This window comes from Coturnix japonica, chromosome 3 (assembly GCF_054131305.1).
Source record: "Coturnix japonica strain WE chromosome 3, WE-NBRP24, whole genome shotgun sequence".
Taxonomy (NCBI): domain Eukaryota; kingdom Metazoa; phylum Chordata; class Aves; order Galliformes; family Phasianidae; genus Coturnix; species Coturnix japonica.
The window spans coordinates 24,233,777-24,252,595 of NC_140665.1; the positions used below are offsets into that span (position 1 = coordinate 24,233,777).

General features: G+C 35.6%; 1 protein-coding gene across 5 annotated transcripts in view; it reads left to right on the top strand.

Annotated features, from left to right (window-relative positions):
• Positions 1 to 18,819, top strand: part of MTA3 (metastasis associated 1 family member 3) — a 130,210-nt gene that overhangs the window by 86,140 nt on the left and 25,251 nt on the right. For all 5 annotated transcript variants that reach the window (XM_085543027.1, XM_085543026.1, XM_015857527.3 and 2 more), the window contains exons 15-17: positions 6,127 to 6,213; positions 10,673 to 10,819; positions 18,331 to 18,362. In XM_085543027.1, the coding sequence (XP_085399153.1) occupies positions 6,127 to 6,213; positions 10,673 to 10,819; positions 18,331 to 18,362 (266 nt within the window). The remainder of the gene's footprint in view (positions 1 to 6,126; positions 6,214 to 10,672; positions 10,820 to 18,330; positions 18,363 to 18,819) is intronic.

Genomic DNA, 18,819 nt, shown 5'->3' on the forward strand with positions numbered 1-18,819 from the left:
CTTGACTGCTTCATCTTTGTTCCTTTAAGCAAACAAGTGCCACATCAGATTAATATCAGGAACAATTTTGTTTGTTCCTGTAGCTTCTATCTTTTATTATTCATTTTACATAAAGTAATTGGACCTTGCTATTTCATCTTTGTGAATACTGCTGCTTCCAGTTTAGATCTAATGTAGATTGGAAGGGAAAAAATAAATAAATCAGTCGTTGATGTTTTTTAAGTACAACATTCAAGATAATTTATTATAGTACTGCAAACCAAATGATGTCTCATGAAATGTAGTTAATGTTTATGTCTAAACGTACATGCATACATATTTTATTTGCCATCTTTGTATTGAATTTTACAGTGTTCTTACCTGCATATGATTTTTGTCATATTCTTACTCCAGTAAAGCCCCTTAAGGAAATTGTTGAGTAATTAACTGTTCTAGTTTCATTCATGTATTTGCATTGGTGACCTGTGTTCAGTGCACTATGTGGATTTTACTGTTATATCTAAATACTTTTTTTTTTCCCTGAATGCCATGAATCTTTAAATGACAGCTTGATGTTAATCATCTTAAATGAAGTACTTAACTAGCAGTAATAATTTCATATGTTGAATACCACTGAGTAGTTACAATTTGAATGAATGGTTGTGTTGCTGTTGCAATACTTACATTCATGCTTAGAAGATAACCTGGCTGAAATAGGTTACAATATGGCATGAGGTGGTTAGAATTTGTTTTCTGTATTGGTGCACTTGAATATTTTTTTTTAAGACTCTTTTTAAGACTTACATAATTCTGTGTGTGTGTAGAGCAAGTACTGGAAGCTGTAACTGCATTTCACAGCTATCTTGAAGTAGGCACCATGCCAACATTATTACTCTCTCAGAAATCTTAAAATCAAAATAAAGGAGGATGGCGGGGCACTCTAGCCCCAGCAGCATATCAAGTTTTATGCCTTCTTAGTCTTAGGCAAATTTTTCAAGTGCTGGGTTGTTGATGAAATTAATTACCTGTTATGAGAAAGGAAGTCTGAACTAGTCATAAAGTGGATTTCTAGCTTTCATTTTCTAGCTTTTACTGGATTTCTCATAAAGTAAATTGTTCTTTTTTTTTTAATTCTGCTTGAATTTTCAGATACTGCTTTTGTGTTCGAGGAGCATGGAAGCTTTTATAGTGCTAAAACAAACAAACAAATGAAAACCCCACAGATTTCAGAGCATTTACTCAATTCCCATAATTCTACCCACATCATCTCCCTCAGCCCATTACATCTGCTAGCAGAGGACAAGGCCCTATTCTGTGTTCTTCATTCCTTCGCTTAATTTAAAGAATAAGATTTTCCTCATTAGTGAACCATGTGACCCCAGCTCTGGTGCCAGCAGGAGGTAATGGAGAAGGCACATTCACATCTCATTTTAATCTACAGATGGTCACCGGAAGGTTGAGGGAGCATGGGGTCTCTCACTAGGAGTGTAATCCATTATGGTAACAGCAAACTTTGTTCTGCCTAGAGAAAATAGACTTGCATTAGTTGTTGACTATAAACTTGTGTGGTGGATTCTCAGGAATAATTAGAATTGGTGAACTGTTTCAGTATGGAAACTGCCATGCTCTGAATCAGGCTAAATATCCAACTTTTCTGTTAGTTTACAAGTTTTCAGAAAGTTAAGCAATATAATTCTGTCAATGAATTTAATTAAAGGAAGCTGTAGTAGGTTTTCCCTTCCACAGTCAGGGATCAGCTGGAGTTGGATCTAATCTTACAAGTTGTTGATGCCTGACAGTGAGCCATGTGTGTATGAACTTCATTGCCTCAATGTAAATTTTAAGTCTAGCTGGTTGTTTCTTGTTTGCTTGTTTATTCCTCCTCACTTACAGTTTTATTAATACAGTTATCTGTAGTAATCACAGTAATTTAAATTTGTGTAGTTACAGTGTCTATACAGGTGTGATTGACAGAATGTTCTCAGTGGACAGTCTGTGATCAAAGTATATGCCTCTAAGTCTGCGGATTTAATAGCAGACATTGGGTTTGTGATGCTGTGTCTTAATGATACTGTTGGTTAAAGACAAAAATTAAGTAGTGTATGCAAAGGTATTGTTACTGATTGGTCTTCCTAAGCATACAGTCTGTGTACTGGCAAAACGCTATCCATTCGTTTCAAGTAAATAACATTTACCAGTATCGAGTCAGAAATCATTTCCTTATCTTCTTGATTTTCATAGCTGCAGAAGGTCTTTTGGCTCTACGTAGATTGAAAATATTTGCTCTACTATAATCTTTGATTTCTCTTAGCCAGCAAAATAATCAAAAGAATGTGCAGAATATTTTTCCAATGTTACCAGGAGGAGGAAAATTCAGAGAATATTTTCAGTAAAGTTGTTGGATATTTTTTAGTGTTTTGGCAGAAATGGAATGGCATAAATAACTCACAAGTGAGAATATCTAAGTTTAAGAGGTCTACAAATCTAGTAAGTACAAAAAATATTAAACCCCTTTCAAATTTAAATGGACAAGCTCCATTCATTATCATAATCTCCCTAGACTGCATGATTTCCTTGATATTCACAACAGTCATTCCTTTGCTAGGTTGAGAAATTACTCTGTTTAAAGAGAATCCATTTCACACTGTGGTTTGTAATGTTGTTCCCTATAGCTTTTCTAATTGTACCATATCTTTTTAAGGATTGGAGTGTCCCACATTCCATGAACTTCAAGATAAGAGTTTCCCATAGCTTTAGTTAGTGTTGTATGTTTTCTGTTTTGCTCAGTATTTTGCTCCTAGTTTCAACTAGGATAGAGCTGATTTTCCCTTCATAATGTCTGGTGTGATGTTGTGTTTTGGATTTAGAAGAAAAACAATGCTGATAACATGATGATATTTTAGTTGCTGCTGACCAGCTCTGTACAGAGCCAGGGATGTTTCAGTTTCTCAGCTACTTGTACTGCCCTGCCAGCAAGGGGACCGGGGGGTAAAAGGAGCTGCATCATAGCCATCAAAAAATAACACTCTCTTGTGACGCATTTTGTAAAATGCTGTTTGAAATTCCAAGTTGGATCCCAGATCAGATGTGTGTGAGTTTATCAAGATCCTTCAGACAATTCTGGCAGACCCCTGACACTTGCAGTTGATATTTTACAGAGGATGTGTGTAGGAAGGGGGCCTATGAATGTCTGATCCTACCACCTGCATAAATCTCAAGGCCTTTTGTCAGTCTCTGAGGATGGAGATGCTACAGCCTCTCTGGGATAGTTGCAGGTGGTAATCAAGTCTTCCCTTCTCCTTCCTATCTCAAGGCTGGCCAGACCCAGTTCCATCAGACTCTCTTTATGTGCTTTACTGGCAGTTTACTAGCCTGGTGACTTTACAGTAGCTGGATCTGCTCCAGTATATCCATCTCTCTTGTGCAGTGGTGATTCCAGAAATCAACAGTGTTTTCACAATAGCCAAGAAGAGGGGAAGGGTTAGCTCCCTTTCTCTGCTGGATGCGCCCATGCTATTAAGGCCTAGCATGCAGTTGTCATTGTTGCAAGGGTATGCTGCTTAATAATGTGAACACAACAGAAGTGTTTTCCACTTTCAAGGTCATTGTTTGCCTTTGGTGTTTCTGTATTTGATCTGTATGCCTCTGTTATTAGCTCAGCCTTTTTGCCAGTCTACAACACTACTTACTGAAGAATGTTATCACATTCACCATGGTTTTGTTCCCTTGAATTGAGAGAAGTTTAAGTAATAACTGAACATCAGTACTGTAGGTGCTCAGCAGTTTCCGTCTGGATGAATCTCATCTGGTCCCAGAAACTTGTTTTTATTCATTACTTTGTTTTGAAATATTTTCTTTTGATACTTTCATGTGAAATTGTTCTCATACTTTTCTCATAAAAGGGTTTTCTCTTGAGTTTCTCAGCAGTGAACACTGATACAAAGAATTAGTCTTCTTTTTTTCTCACAAATCTTTAGCTGTGTTATATATTTGCATCACACTTGATCATCTGATATTGCTACAGGTTCTGTTGCCCGTCTTGTTTTTGATATGTCTGAGAAATACACATTATCAGATACACTACTCCATTTTTAAGAATTGTTCTTTATTATTTTTAATGCCTTATTTCATTTCTCATTGCTTCCATTATTTCACTGATCTTATTAAGACTTCTGGTGTCTACACGGATAGTTGTTTTTGATGTTAGGACTTTTTTTGTTGTTGTTTTTTCACAACTAGTACATAAAGATGATGAACTTTATTACCTTTATCATGGAAGTACCATACTGTGGGTTAAAGTCTGCCATTGTTAAACATGTTTCATTGACGGCATTGCTTTGGAATAACCACCAGGCACCTCTAGTGAAAACATTTTGCCTCAAGTGTGGAAATAGCGCTCTTTCTACAGTCTGTATTCTCAGTCAGCATCTCACTATGATTCAATGTCTTTTTTTTTTTTTTTTTTTTTTAACAGTGAAAACATGTAGATAGGAAAACTTCTTGCTAATTTCTTCATACTCAGTGCTTTACTATTCCCAAACTATAAAATATTCACTGCATAGCCTGTGCTTGTTTTACTGAGAGTCAGCGGAGATGCTTCTTTCTGCTGTCACTTAAAATAGTTCAAGTGTTATGGAATGTTAAAAATATTCCAGGCACTAGCTCCAGTGCGTTTTCATCACCTAAAACAGCATATATTGTTACTTATGTTAAGAAAAATTAACATTAAAACAAGCTGGTCATTGTCTGCTGGATTTGAAACACTTGTGAACAGACTCACATACTTATTTCAGTCATTACTGTGGTTACATCACCTACACGTTTTTTACAGATCTGGTTAGAGTGTATATAGATGGTAAATGTTAAGTTTTTCCTCAAAGATAAATTGTTCAGTATAGTGTCTTACCCATTTCACGTAGGTGTAATCATTGTATGTAATGTACTGCATTGTAACCTGTGCGGGACTGAAACACACCAGGAATGTTTTAGTAACATGCACTGTGGGTGCAAAGTACAATTGTAATTACTATAATCTATTTTTAATATCTAGTCCTTTTAAAGCTTGTTAGAAAATGCAGATTTGTGTGCACGTGATACGCATATAAAGAAACATGCACATGGGTGTGTGTATATGTGAGAAGAAATTCTATGTGAGACAATTATAGATCTACAAAGTCAAAATGTGAATATGGTTTCATATGATATCTGGGTTCTGGGGGTACTCTCTATGGGGATTATTTATATGCTCTCATGAAGCAGATGACCCATTCTTTCCAGGGAGTTTAGAAAGAAAGCTACTCCAGTAATATTGAAACTGCTTAACGAAACTTGGTGTCCTGTGGATTTTAGCCTTGGGTTGATAGATTCTAATCCCTAAGTCTGAACCTCCTCTTAGTAACACTTCTGTGTTTGGGGAATGTAGAAGGTCCGTGTTTGGGTATTCTCAGTGCCTTTCAGGTGTGATATTGTAGACTTAGCATCAAACTTAAGTAGTTACTGAACTGCTTATTTTCATTTTGTTTGCAGGAATTTGTGGTCTTTGAAACCTTTGAGCTCTGGCATGCATACTTGGCTATGAATTGGCCAGTTTGCTCAGATGTTACAGTAAAGATTTTTTTCTGTTTGTCTTTTTTGTTTGTTTGTTTAAGATTCATCTTTCCACGATAGTCACAGTGGGATTATCTGAATCACCGTATCGTGGGAGTAAGACGTGACAGAATTCAGACTTCAGAATTATAGGCCTTGAAGTTCTGTATTAGCCCAATTAGAGACAGACAAGACTGTGGAAAATACTGAAGTGAAAAAATCAATGTAAATTCTTGGTAATAGCCATGGCTGCCTTTATTTTTTTTCATTTGTGTTTCATTTGCCTAGTTGACTGCACCCAAAATGACTTTGTAGGCAAAATGGAATTTCTGTTAGATCTTGGATTAACTTTTCAAAGAATTTAAAGATCATTTACATAAGTGAAGACACAGCCTACCTTTATGTATCTGTCATTGTTAATGCTGGTAGGAAAGAAAAAAAGAAAGAGAATCAAGCAAGATATCTGTGGTAAAAGTCTAAGTCGGAAACTGGCTGTTGTGTCCTAATTATATTTGTTATGATGAAATATTTAAACTGAGTTTTATTCTTTAAAATTCTCAGATGCAGATCGGCATTATGAAATCACTGGAAATCCTCTGAAGATCAAAAGTAACAGAAAACCACTGTCGTGTATCATTGGGTATTTAGGTGGGTATCTTCTTCCAGTATAAAATAAATAAAAAATCTATTTGTTATTTACTGATACATAAAAATTCTATATGCATAAAGCGAGAGATTTTTGCTTTTAGTACCAAGAAAACTATGAAGTGAATAAATTAATAAATATTCTGGTCCGCTGCTTTATTCAGCTGCAAAATTGTGTGATTGATGATGGAAAATGTAGGCAGAAGGCCTTCTGATACTGGTTTAAAATGGCAAAGTGAAACCTGATGCAATTTACAATGGGAAAAAACAGTCTGGTAGTTTGAAAACATTAGCACTTAATGGGGAGATGTTCAGTATGCTGCATGCTGTTCTGTGCTTCTTGAATCCACATGCAAAATTCCCATTCACTGATGGAGCAGACTTCAGCCAACCTAAAACACTGATCTTCTTTTAATTTGGTGATGTAAACTGTACTGAGATTATAGCCAAGAGAATGAGTTGTTCACATAAGATAGTGAGGAGAGGAGGAATTCCAGTCAATGTGATTTGTTATTTAAGAAAAAAAAAAAAAAGGTCCTCTTTTTAAGGAACTGACAGTTAAATATTTACATTATCATCTAAGAGATGAAATACTGGAGAGGCTTTTAATTTGTCCTGAAATAAACACAGAAATCAATCCATTGATCAGAAGCAGGGAGTAATTCTGCAGGATATTATCACTGTTCTACAGAAGTAGAACTCATTTTAGATGTTTCTGCTCAATATTTAAACCTGCTTGTTGTACGACAAAGTAAACAATAATGATCTTGTGACTTACTGAAACAGAAATCAGATATAAATGTGGTTATGACTGGTATTCCAGAACACCAAGTTTAACAAAATCCAAGCTTCAAAGAACAGGATAGTGAAGAATTAATATACGCTGCAACAGAACTTTGTCTTTCTCCTCTGGAGTTTAAGGAAAAAGACAGTTCTAACTTCCTGTGTGCATCCCAACCATGTGTTCTATGTTACTGATGTACAGAAGGGAGAAGAGAAAGGCTGCTTCCACTTACCGGAGGAGCTGTGGTTGAGGGAGGGGATGGCTCATCTGGCTGACCGCATATGTGCGGCCAGAAGAAGAAAGGACAGCATGAGTGTTTTAGGAAATGCTGTATGTTTTTAATGCTGCTTTGTCTAGACTGAAAGGGACTGTCCTAGTACACCTGGAAGCACAGGTCTATAAAGTTAATGGGAGTAAATGGATGGATGATCTTAGATAGCATTATGTGCACTTAGGTGATGCTTTTGTGAAGATGATTAACAGTGCTAAAATATACAAGGTATCTGTAGAGTCCAGATAGCTTCTGAATGAGAAGTGAAATATCTCAATACAACAGAAGTCAAATAATGTCTGTTATAGGGAGATGAAGTATACCCAACATAGTTCTGGGCATACATCTAAGCTTGCTGTGTGAGGATGGCTTGAAAATGGCATTTTTGGGGTGGGAAGGGAAGGCTGGGAAGTAATAGCATGTTCCAGAGAATAAGTAGTGCTTTCATTATTTATTTTCAAGTTTAGTGTTAAATGTCATGTGATACCTTATACAGGAAGTAGTTGTTTTCCTTTTAAAATCCAGGCTATGCCCACAAGCATTTATTGAAATGCTGTTAACTGTGTCTCACAGACTCAACTCTTTTGAGCACTACTGGTGAGACAGAAAGGATATCAATGCTCTGCACATTCTAGGTCATTGTCTTCCTTTCTCTCTTCTGCTTCTGGGCCACCATTTCCCCAGGTGGGATAGGTTAAGTATTAAAAGTAAGCCCTGTCCTCTAGAGAGCTGGAGTTAATCCCCTGTAATCTCTTCAGTCTTTACTGTACTTACAAAACAAACCCTCCTAAAGTGAGCCCCTGGATAATTAAATGCCCTATATTTCCTCTTAGTTATCAGGAAGCTAGTCTAGAGTTTCCAGCAGAGATGCATGCTGAGAAGAGATGAGAGAGATCTAGCTGCTTAAGCACCTATGGAATTCAGGCTGCTTAGTTAGTTAAGTGACTCAGCAGGAGACTTCAACTTTTCTTAACTTGCATTGTATATGTATATAGTACCTCAGTGACATTAGTGGAAATGGGAGTTTTTAAGAGTTTTTATTGTTTTACTTGAGGCTGCAAGCCAGTTTCGTAACAGAGGTTCCTATGTAATTGGAGTATTTTTTCTCTTCTCATTTCATTTTTATTTTAATTTCAGAAGTGATCATAGTGTCTGAATCTGGCCAGTTGGTTATTTGTTCAGTAGCTATTGGGATAATTTGGATTATTTGCATGTTATATTTACTTCTCTAAGTTAGCAGAAGCTGCAGATGGATAGGAGATTTTCAGTGAAAAAACGTACTAGTCAGTAGAATAAAGGTAATAGCAGTGGGAATAAAAAGATCCCTAAAAGTGCAAATATTTGAAGCAAATCTGTAGGTAGATAATGAGAGCAAATGGTGTAAAGACCCTAAAGGAAGGACTCAAGGTGTTGAGAAATGGTCCTGACTGATTAATAAAGTTTCATAGAAAACTTGGTCCTGATACTTTACTCATCTACAGAAAGAGAAAAAACAGCCTTAGTGGCAAACTGGGGATTAACGACCTCCAAACTGAAAAAACATCAAAGGAAGGAAATGCATCCTTTCTCAGCTTTTAGCACTTCCTGGAAATACAAAGTTATATTTCCTTTATACTGTAGACAGGAATTTGAGTTCTAGTCTGTTGATCCAACTCTGGGGATTATTTTGTTTGCTGCTGGAGCTCTTTTGCAAATAGATAATGGTATAGTGGTGTTAGCCCTGAATATTAATCATTTCCTTCTGAAAAGTGAAAGAGATTGCCAAATGAGCATTTTAGAATCAGAGCTCTTAAGTAAACAGTGACAACATCAGAGATAACAAACTAGCCTTTACATGTGCAGCCTTACAGGACTGTCTTGCAGACACCAGCACCCTGCTTTTAATGCCTTTCTAACAACTAAAAACATGTTATCTTGCTCTACTCTTTTTAATCTGAATCACTTGAAGCATACAGGGTAAGAATGCTCATACTTTTAAGAGTAAGATTATGTGCTGTGGCCAAATATTTGGACAGTTAACCATAGTCTTCCAATGCAAAGTTTTGTTGGTGCTGTCCTTTTTCACTGTGCAGCCTGACTCCCTCTGGCCATCATATTCCTTTCTATAGTTAAAACTGTTTGGCTCTCCCACCTTCCATTTTCTGCCTATTAAAGGTTACTGTGGCTGCCTCAGACTTTTCCCTGACTCCTGGTGTGGGTAGGTGTGAAGGCTTGCAATGAAAATGGGCATGTGGTGCACACTGATATTGGGTTATAGTACTTATGGAAGAAAAATAAAATGCACTATTGGTGTGGACTTTGACTCCTGTACAATGGTTTCTCCTGCATAATTACTATGAGTTGCAGAGGCTGGGGGCCATCCTCCTTGACATCATGCCTCCTTTTAGATGTTGCATATTCCCAGCTCATGCACTTTACTTTATAAACAAGAAAAAAAGCAGAAAGGAACACTCTTCAGGTGCAAACCTGGGCTACAAAAGTGCTTCATTTTTATTTTTTCCTTCTTTTCTCACTTTTTGCAGATAGCTGACTCCTGATCTGCTGGCCGCCAGCCTCCCCTGCCCATAGGGTCTTGCTCAGTGGGCATCTCTGACTGGCAGGGTATTCAGGTGGCAGGCCTCAGCTGAGCCACAGGCCTCAGGCAGCCTGTGTGCCACTGGTTGCTGTTGCTCAGTGCCTTTTGCCAGCTTCATCTGGCAGGTTACTGTGAAATTTCCATACAACTGCACCAGCTTTTGGCAAACACAGCAGCTACCCGCTCCGAATCACGTTGGGCGGATGAGTTTCACTGCCTTTTATGTACTGAACTTATTCCATCTCTGAAATAATCCTCCTGCATGTATTCTTTCAGATGTTCTCGAATATTTGAATCCATAATAATGGTTCTGTATTGATGCTGCAGTATTGGAGTAGTGCTGTAGCTCTCTCCCTGATCCTTGCATCTAGCAACCTGTATTTCAGATGATCCTTTAAAGCTTGCTTTTTTGACAGAAAATTTAGAATAAGTTAAGACACTGAGGGGGCTTCACTGTTGTAAAGTGCTTTTGTTTCCTTGACAAACAATTTGTAGGTGTGTAGCTCCTAATACAAAACCCCAAAAAAAGGAGGAAAATGAAAACACAGAACTGCTTCAGTTTGTTCTCTATTATCTCTTCAATTGTGAATACCTTACATCATTGCAGTAAACTCAGGAAATCTAAAATTAAATTGATTCATCCTTATCTGGAGGAACAATAGGTATGAAGATGTGTTCAGATTGTTATTCAAAGTCCTATAAACACATTCATGCTGAAGAAACCCACTTCTGTTTTGCTAGAAATCAAAGTGTAAATTTAGTAAACCAAGTAGACTAAAAGCTTTTTAAATCAAGTCTGTCTCTCTCTCTCTCTGCCTTTTGTCTTAAACAGAGATTCACCCTGCGGCGAAACCCAATGTAATCAGATCAACACCAAGCCTTCAAAGTCCAAGTACAAAACGACTACTTGCACCCTCCAATCATTCTTCACTAAGTATTTTGGGAAAAAGGAACTACAGCCATCATAATGGTCTTGATGGTAAGTGAAGGAATATAAGAGATACGTTCTGTAAAATTTCTGAATTGCACAATTTTCTGTGGACCTGAAACAGCAAAGTTTTATGACTTTCTGTAGGGTGTATGTTTTTAAAAAATGACATTAAATAAGAAGGCATAGTCATAGAAATCTAAGGTATAGACAGTGTATTTTCAGCATTGGCTCTTAATGCAATTAATGGTGATGCATATTCACTGAACAAGGGTTTTCATCAGTGCCATTAATGCCATGTCTTACAATACCTATTTGTACCATTTTTCTTACTAATCTTTCACCTTTACATATAAGCATAAGGAAAAAATTAAGCAAATATAGTGAAAAGAGAAAGATGCTGCAAAAGCTTTACTTTGCCTTATTGCATTTTTATTTGAAGAAATATTTTGCAGAGACATGCATTGCATTTCTTGAATTCTTCTTGTGAGGTGTAACCTCTGTAAGCAATTAGATTATTTGCTGTATGGTGCTGCAAGCAGAAAATCTGGAAGAAGTTAGGTTCTGAAATAGGCTGTTGAGATGTGATTAGCACAAAAGAGGTGACTTTCTGTTTTTATGTTTCACTGGTCAAGGTAGAAACGAGAAAGATTCATTTTAGATAAGATAATAGAAATGCTATTCCAAATACAGGAGGGAAAGCTCAGTCCATTATTTTACCAGAACAATCATACTTTTCTGTCTTTGTCAATGTCATTTGTATCCTGCAGTAAAAATACCTACTGTGCATTTAGTAATACCTAGAAATCAATACATTTTTTGGAAAAAACAAAATAAAATACAATATATGTATGACGGGATCACTTGGACCTTTGCTCACTGTGCAAACAAATATCTCATGGCAGGCAAATAACATGCACAGCAACGCGAGCTATTCAATGGACTAAGATGACAACTGTGTGATAAAAAAGTGATATCATTAATAGGCATAGCTATAAATGCAGTGCATTTCACACAGCAGAATTTCCACTATGAACATTCATTGTGAAATACTGTAGTGATGATTTGGTAATTTCTGCATGTGATTGTCAACAAAAGCTGCTTTTTCTCCTCTCTAATGCGGACCATTAGACTGGACTGTCTTTGTAATCTTTGACCAAAGAATGAATTTCACCTGGAAATAAAGATTTTTCCACAGCAAAGAAAGGTATAGCAATAAGTTCAAGGTAAACATTATTATGATGATATCCTTTAAAGAGCTGAGCTTCATAACATTTTTTTCTATCTATTCTGAATGTTCTCTTCAACATAAAGTATTTATAAAGCTTGTTATTAGCTACATTGATTCATTTGTATCAAATACATAACTGTGTTAAGGCAATTTGTACACAATAGCATCTAATTTGAAAAATTACTATTGAGAACTGTAAATTGTTGCTTTAGGAAATAATTATTTCTACTTATCTATTTTCTATTAAAACATAAAGGAAGCATATATCCAAGGTAATAGAAATCTGGAAATTGTATTTTGTTCATGTTAGAATGGCTATTTTGGATCTTGTACTACTTTTTTCTTTAGTTAAAAGCTTGCAAAGTGTAGTCGGTGCAAACTGCAAAACAATTTCTGACACACTGGATGTGATACAACAGTGATCATGGAAATGTAGTTTTCATTAACTACTTTGTTCTACTAACTTCAAACAGAAGTTGAATAAGCACTAAATTTAGTTATTGGCCAAAACTTATGCTTTTGTTGACATATCCTCAAGTTTTTCTTAGCAGATTCTTCAGCCTAAAATCACTTGCATTATCATCTTCTGCCACATATCAACTTTAAACATAGTTTTTATTTAGGATCATTGCTGGCTGTGGTCACTTGGATCATCCTAATCTCCGTTTTTCAGTAGTGGTTGTGGTCCTCTTGGCTTTGTTGTTTCCAAAATACTATTGATTGTTTCTGGTTTTATGACATTGCATCAATTAACAGATTCCAGAAAGCCCACTATGAGATGGTGATGTATTCTGTCTCTCAATTCATGCTTTGATGATATGAGGACACAGAAATGAGTACAAGCGAGCTCATTTCTGAGCTTCAGTATTGGAAGATATTTTTAAGCCATAGAAATATATTTATTTAAGATATACGATTTACATTATTTAAGTAAATGTCACTTAGACCCTTGTAAATATATATTTAGAGTAATGTATTTCAAGTCAATTGTATTCCCCAGGTGAGTTGCGTGCTGTATTTTGACAGGATTTCTTACTAACAAATCTGTGAGAGTGAAGAAGACTGAGGAAAAACCAGTAATATTTGGTTTAATGCTTTTAAGTAAGTTATGACTGAATGAGAATATGATTACTATTTTGAAGGGAAGTCTTATGTTGGCTTCAGTATGGCCAATGCAGTAAAACATTCTCTTTCTTGTCCCATGTATGACTCTCCAGCAAAAAACTGGTACAACTGATACAGATGAGGGAATGTGTCATTTTTTGACCATTATTCCTTGCTAAATGAGAGAGATCATTTATCTGTTTTTGGAAATAAGGAGGCTTATGCTTAAAGATCTAATGATCAGTCACATGTGGATGGCTGAGACATAGTTCTAGTTCTATTCATCCACAAGTAATACATATACCTGAATATAATGACACTGTGTAAGTGTCATTTATAGTGCTATGGCTGTTATAATGGACTGTTAGTGTTTTCAGAAGAAAGGTTGTGATCAGAGGCTGTTTTTATCTTCACAGTTAAAGATATTCTAGCTGTGTTCTCTCCTGTAGGAGGGAGAATTTTTCTGAATGATCTTAGAAAATTTGCGGGGGGGGGGGGTTCCATCTGTTTTCAAATAAAAGGAAATGTTGCATTCTGTAGGGTGCAGAGAAAAATATTAGAGAGGTTATTTTCTATTCTGCAAAAAATACACAGCGTTTTGGCGGTTTTTCATGTAATATGCATGCTGGTGCTTTTAACTACTCTGAGATACAGAATTTCCATTGCTGCTGTAAAGGAAATCAGCATGAGATGTTTAAATGGTTTTCAGTAGTGAAGGCAGTCTCTTTCAAATGGGGAAATTTATATCTTCAGAAGATCACAGCATTGCAGAATGTTGCTTGTATCCTATCTTATGACTGGAGTTGATAATTATAAGACTTAGATGTGACTATGAAGTGCTTTGTAGATATTTTGAGTCTGATCTTTAAATTACTATGTCTGACATGATTCCAAATGATTACTTTCACTCAGTAGCTGCTTAACTGTGTGCAACAATGCATCCAACTTTCACATCAGGCTGTTGTTTTGGAAGGATGAGTAATGATGATTTTCCATATAGTATTTGGAAAGATCAGGTAAAGTTATTTTACATTAATGTAACCTCTGTCGTTTGGCAACTGTTTTCTTGCTTTTAAATGCATCAGAATCAAGAATATCTACAGGATGTCCAACATGATACAGTCACTGATGAAGTGTAGAGATTATTCTGTACCCAGTGATACCAATTTCATTACTCATGGGCAGAAGTAGAAGAATCAGTTGTTAATAGCTGAAGAGATTTTAATCAACAACTATGATCCCAATTTCCTCTTTCAAGACCTTCAGTGCTGTATTTCAGCCTGAGATGTCTTGATAACTTCAAGAGGATTCTTTCAACAGCCATACTTCAGTTCCTCAGGGAATAAATTACTGAAGGATTCAGCTGTATCTAAGAACGGGAAAGCAATTTTATTGGCCCATTTTTGTAGGAACCCATGCATCTCTATCGTAGCAAGATAAGAAAGTGACACAAGCAATTGGCAATGTGAGAAAGAACTCAAAAAATTGTGCCTTCTCACCTAGGTGCTATTTTGGTCAGTCTCTCTCACTCTGTTTATTGTTAATATTTTTGGCTATTGAAGAGATAAACAAGGAAAGAAAGCTTATATTTCACTCCTGCTTGTTTGGGGTTTTTTGTTTGTTTGTTTTTTGTTTTTCCTTTGGGAAATTGAGACTCCTTCATCAAGTACATGAAACTCTAAGCTGCCTAACTGACAAACAGAGAATCTGAAGTCTTTCTTGCTCAAGATTTTCCTGAAACTGAAAAAAAAATAAAAAACATTAACATGTGTTTCCTTGGAATTTATTTCATATAACCTTGTGTGAAGTTCTGTTAAAAGAAGAAGGTATTTTCACTGTTGGATTGAATTTCTCAGCAGAGAGAGATGTCCTTTCACTCTGGTGTCTGCTTTCTTTGTTATCACAATATTAGTTTTTGTAATGATTGAGAAGTTCTACAGAGGGAGCAGATTACAACCATGGAATGCGTATTAAAAAACATCAGATATTCCATTCATTTTAAAATAAGACCATATTTTTTTTTCCTGAATATACTTCACATTAATAAACTATATGCTTACCTAAATTGTTTTAAGCTTCATTTTATGTAACAGTCATTTCAAACTGAAAGGGAAGAGATGAGATGCGATAAGCCATTGTGTGAATCTTCTGTAACAGTTCCTCCCGTGCTGAAACAAAACATGCAGTTAATATTGAATTGTGTACCCATTTTTCTGAAAAGTGAGACAGAATGCTATTTGTTGTTTTACAACCAGATTTTTTTACTCTGAAATTTACTGTGGAAATGTGTGTTCTAGTTTTGATCTTTGCTATAACTAGTAAAAGTTTTGAAATACTTGGCTACATATCACACTTCAGTAAAAAAAAACTGAAGTATGTGCTCTGAAACTGATGGAAATGTGAGCACAGGAAGTAGATCTCTCTAGAGATATGGGTATTTCTGTATTGTTACTGCCATTTGTTGGGCAAGCAGAGCACTGTGAAAGAGTCATTCACAACTCTTTGTTATATATGACTCAGAGCTTTTATTTATATGAAGATAGGAAATGCTTGATTTGTAAGTCTTCTTTACTTACTTTCAGTTCTGAGAACTTTAAAATGGATTAGCATTCGTACCCTGATGCCTCACTTTAAGCATCCTGTACATCACTTCCATGTTGTAGGACTAATGAAAATCTGAAAGCAGCAGTTGAATAGAAAGAGCAAGCTAAGTGAGATCACAGGGGGAGCTGAAAGTAGTCCACAGGGATGTGCCCCCTGAGCTGCCTACAGTTTCTGCTTTTGAACGAGGATTTATTTTTATACATATAGATAGTGCATAGGCATTATTTTACAATAATGCACTCTTTTGTAATTGGCAGAATAGACCAGCTGTAAGAACACTAACAATTAGGACAACATTCTAATCAAATTAGCTTACAAAACAGCGCAGGTGGTCATTCCAGGAATTAGGTTCTGGTTACTTTCCACTGGTAGTGTTTTAAAGAATTAAAATTGCAGGAAGACTATTCTGTCTGTTGGTTAAGGGTTAGGAGCATTACCTCACAAATTACATGTGCTGGATTTGAGATCTGGAGTTTGTACCTAGTAATTCTGTGTATGATTGCTGTCAAGTGGATTGATTATTTATCGTAAGCCATGATTGCAGAGTGCAAGATCTATTTTATTGCATAACGTAATATAGAAGGCACCTTTGTAAACTGCTTACGCAGTTTAACTGGAAAGTTCCTGCATCTGGGGAAGATGCTTTTTGGATACATTTGTATATTTCTGTGCTCTTTTGCTTTTCTTGTTTTTGTATTCTTTCTCTAGCATTTCAGAATTTGATCTTGGAAGACAAAGAGTCATCCTGTCCCATGGTGCTAAGGATGTGGCTTCTTACTTAGTTAGAAAAGACTAAGGGAGAAAAAAATATATGTCACTGGGGAATTATATGCAAACTTCAAATAACTTAGTAGTTAGCACCATATTTTATCAGTAAAGCATCTTAAAATGTGAGAATTGTGTGAGCTTGTTCATTTCTTTCCAAGTTCAAAGAATATTTAGTTAACAGTGTGCAAGAGTTTAAATTGTGCAAAAATAGTAGCTTTTGACTACATCTACTTCTTAAAGAGATCTTTCAGTAACTTTTTTGTTTATAAATCTACTCAAGTATTTCTAGAAGGTGTTTCACAATTGAGATTATATTTCAGTATCTCCAGCACTTTAAACTATTAAACTAAACTTTAAACTATTAAAAAAATATATATATATATTAAAAATATGTGCTTCTTATACAGTGTAAAGTCTGCATGTGTAACAGGTCTTTCCTTAGTTCTTTGCTTGGTTATTAATAAGTTATCAAAATGCTAAAATCCCAGAATCAACAGCTGTTGGCAGTGTATTAAGAGTGTAAACATTGTTATACTTTTAACAACCTCCACATTCATTCTGCTGTTCCATGTTGCAGTCCCCAATTCTCTCAAAGAAGATAGTTTGGAACATTAGTAATAGAATCATGACTGAGCATGATATTATAGGATTAGGCATATAAATCTATGCCAAAAGGATAGTACCTCTGAAAAAGAGGGAAGATATTCTTATTTCTGGAGTATCTGAATATAGAAAGTATGTGCTTAAGTTAGTTCATTTGGTCTGTTTGTGGATGAGTGGAGGTGCTCTGAAACGCATCTTTGTATTTCAAGAGAGAAGAACACCTTCCCCCCCCCCCCCTTTTTTTTTTAACCTGATTTTCTGCTCTTCAGGAAATGCAGTTGTGCTCTTTTAGGTTGTGTTATTGTTGTTCCTTTTGGTTTGGTTTGGTTTCTGGGAAGTTGGGCTTGTAAAAATAATGAGTACTTTCTCAAGAGTTCTATCCTTCCGCGAATGTAGTCTCTGGGTTTTCTCAGGAACATTCCTGAAATGTTTTTTGACTGGAATGTCAAAACAGTAAATAAACTTGTAATAACAAAAAAAACTTCGCTGCAAAGATATGAATTGTGCAGATCACAGTTTCTTCACTCTATTCTACTAGAAAAAACACAGTTGTAATACAACACCTGTAGTATTATAACACCACAAAGGACAAGTCTTCTGTCCCCAGTGAGAATGGTAAAAACAACAACAAAGGAAATGTACTGTAAATTAAGTAGCAGGATTAAGTCAGTGTTGGCTATTGGCCTGGTCATGATTACAATATTATGTAAATGTGTGTTCTATTGACTGACTTTATCATATATGAGATAGTAATTAAAACTTCTCAATGTCAGAATTCTCCATCTCTTTTTGCCATTTAAATTAAGAATCTGTGAAAATTCTTGTATAAAGGACAATGTAGTTTCATAGAGCTTTTCAAAATGGGAATAGTTATAGAATTATTTTGATTCTGTTTGTATTTTTTTTCTACAATGTTGATCATTCACACAAAATGTTGCCACAGTTTAAAAGTAACATGAACAAAAATTTTGAGATGGGAAATATTAATTAGTTCTATTTTTACATTTTCTTGCAGAAAAGGACAATCAAGAATAGAGATTAATGAGTACATGTAACAGTATATTTTTATCAGCTATATGTTTTCAGTGATGATTCTCATGTTTGTTTCATGAGACATCTTCCCAGTCCCTGCGTTTCTGATATGTTCCTTGTTGTAGCTATGCAGAAACATCTTATATTTCAGGTAAATGTAAGAAGATAAGGTTTTTATGAGTACAGTACTCTAATGCACTGTGGTTCTTCTGTTTTCCAGAGTCATCCAGCCACTCTACAAGAACAATAATGGTAAGCATAAAGAAAATTTTAGGTATAGATCAATTTGTATAAATGATTTTTCCTTTGAACACAAATTAGGTATTGTAGCATTATAAGTCAGCTTGTTAGCATGTTTTCATATAAAGTCCAGTATCACTGTTGTGTTCAAATAAGTCATTTCATGGGAAATCTTAGGGAAAATGTGAGGTTGAGTAGTATAAGAAATTGCAGTGCTGGCAATTTAGATAAATGAATATCCAGTTACAATTCTGGTAGTGTGAGTTTAAGAGATGTTGTTTTTTTTTTATTATGTCAAATTAAAGTCAATTAAATCTCTTTTGCTGTAGGTGTATATCATGTCAGAGAATGTTTAAAGTTGGAAACATGTTGAGTAATGTCATGTATCACGTTCCTGTAAGATTGGTTTCTGACTTAAGATTAAGTTTGATAGTTTGTGTTCCAGGAACAGGGAAACACTTAAACTGAC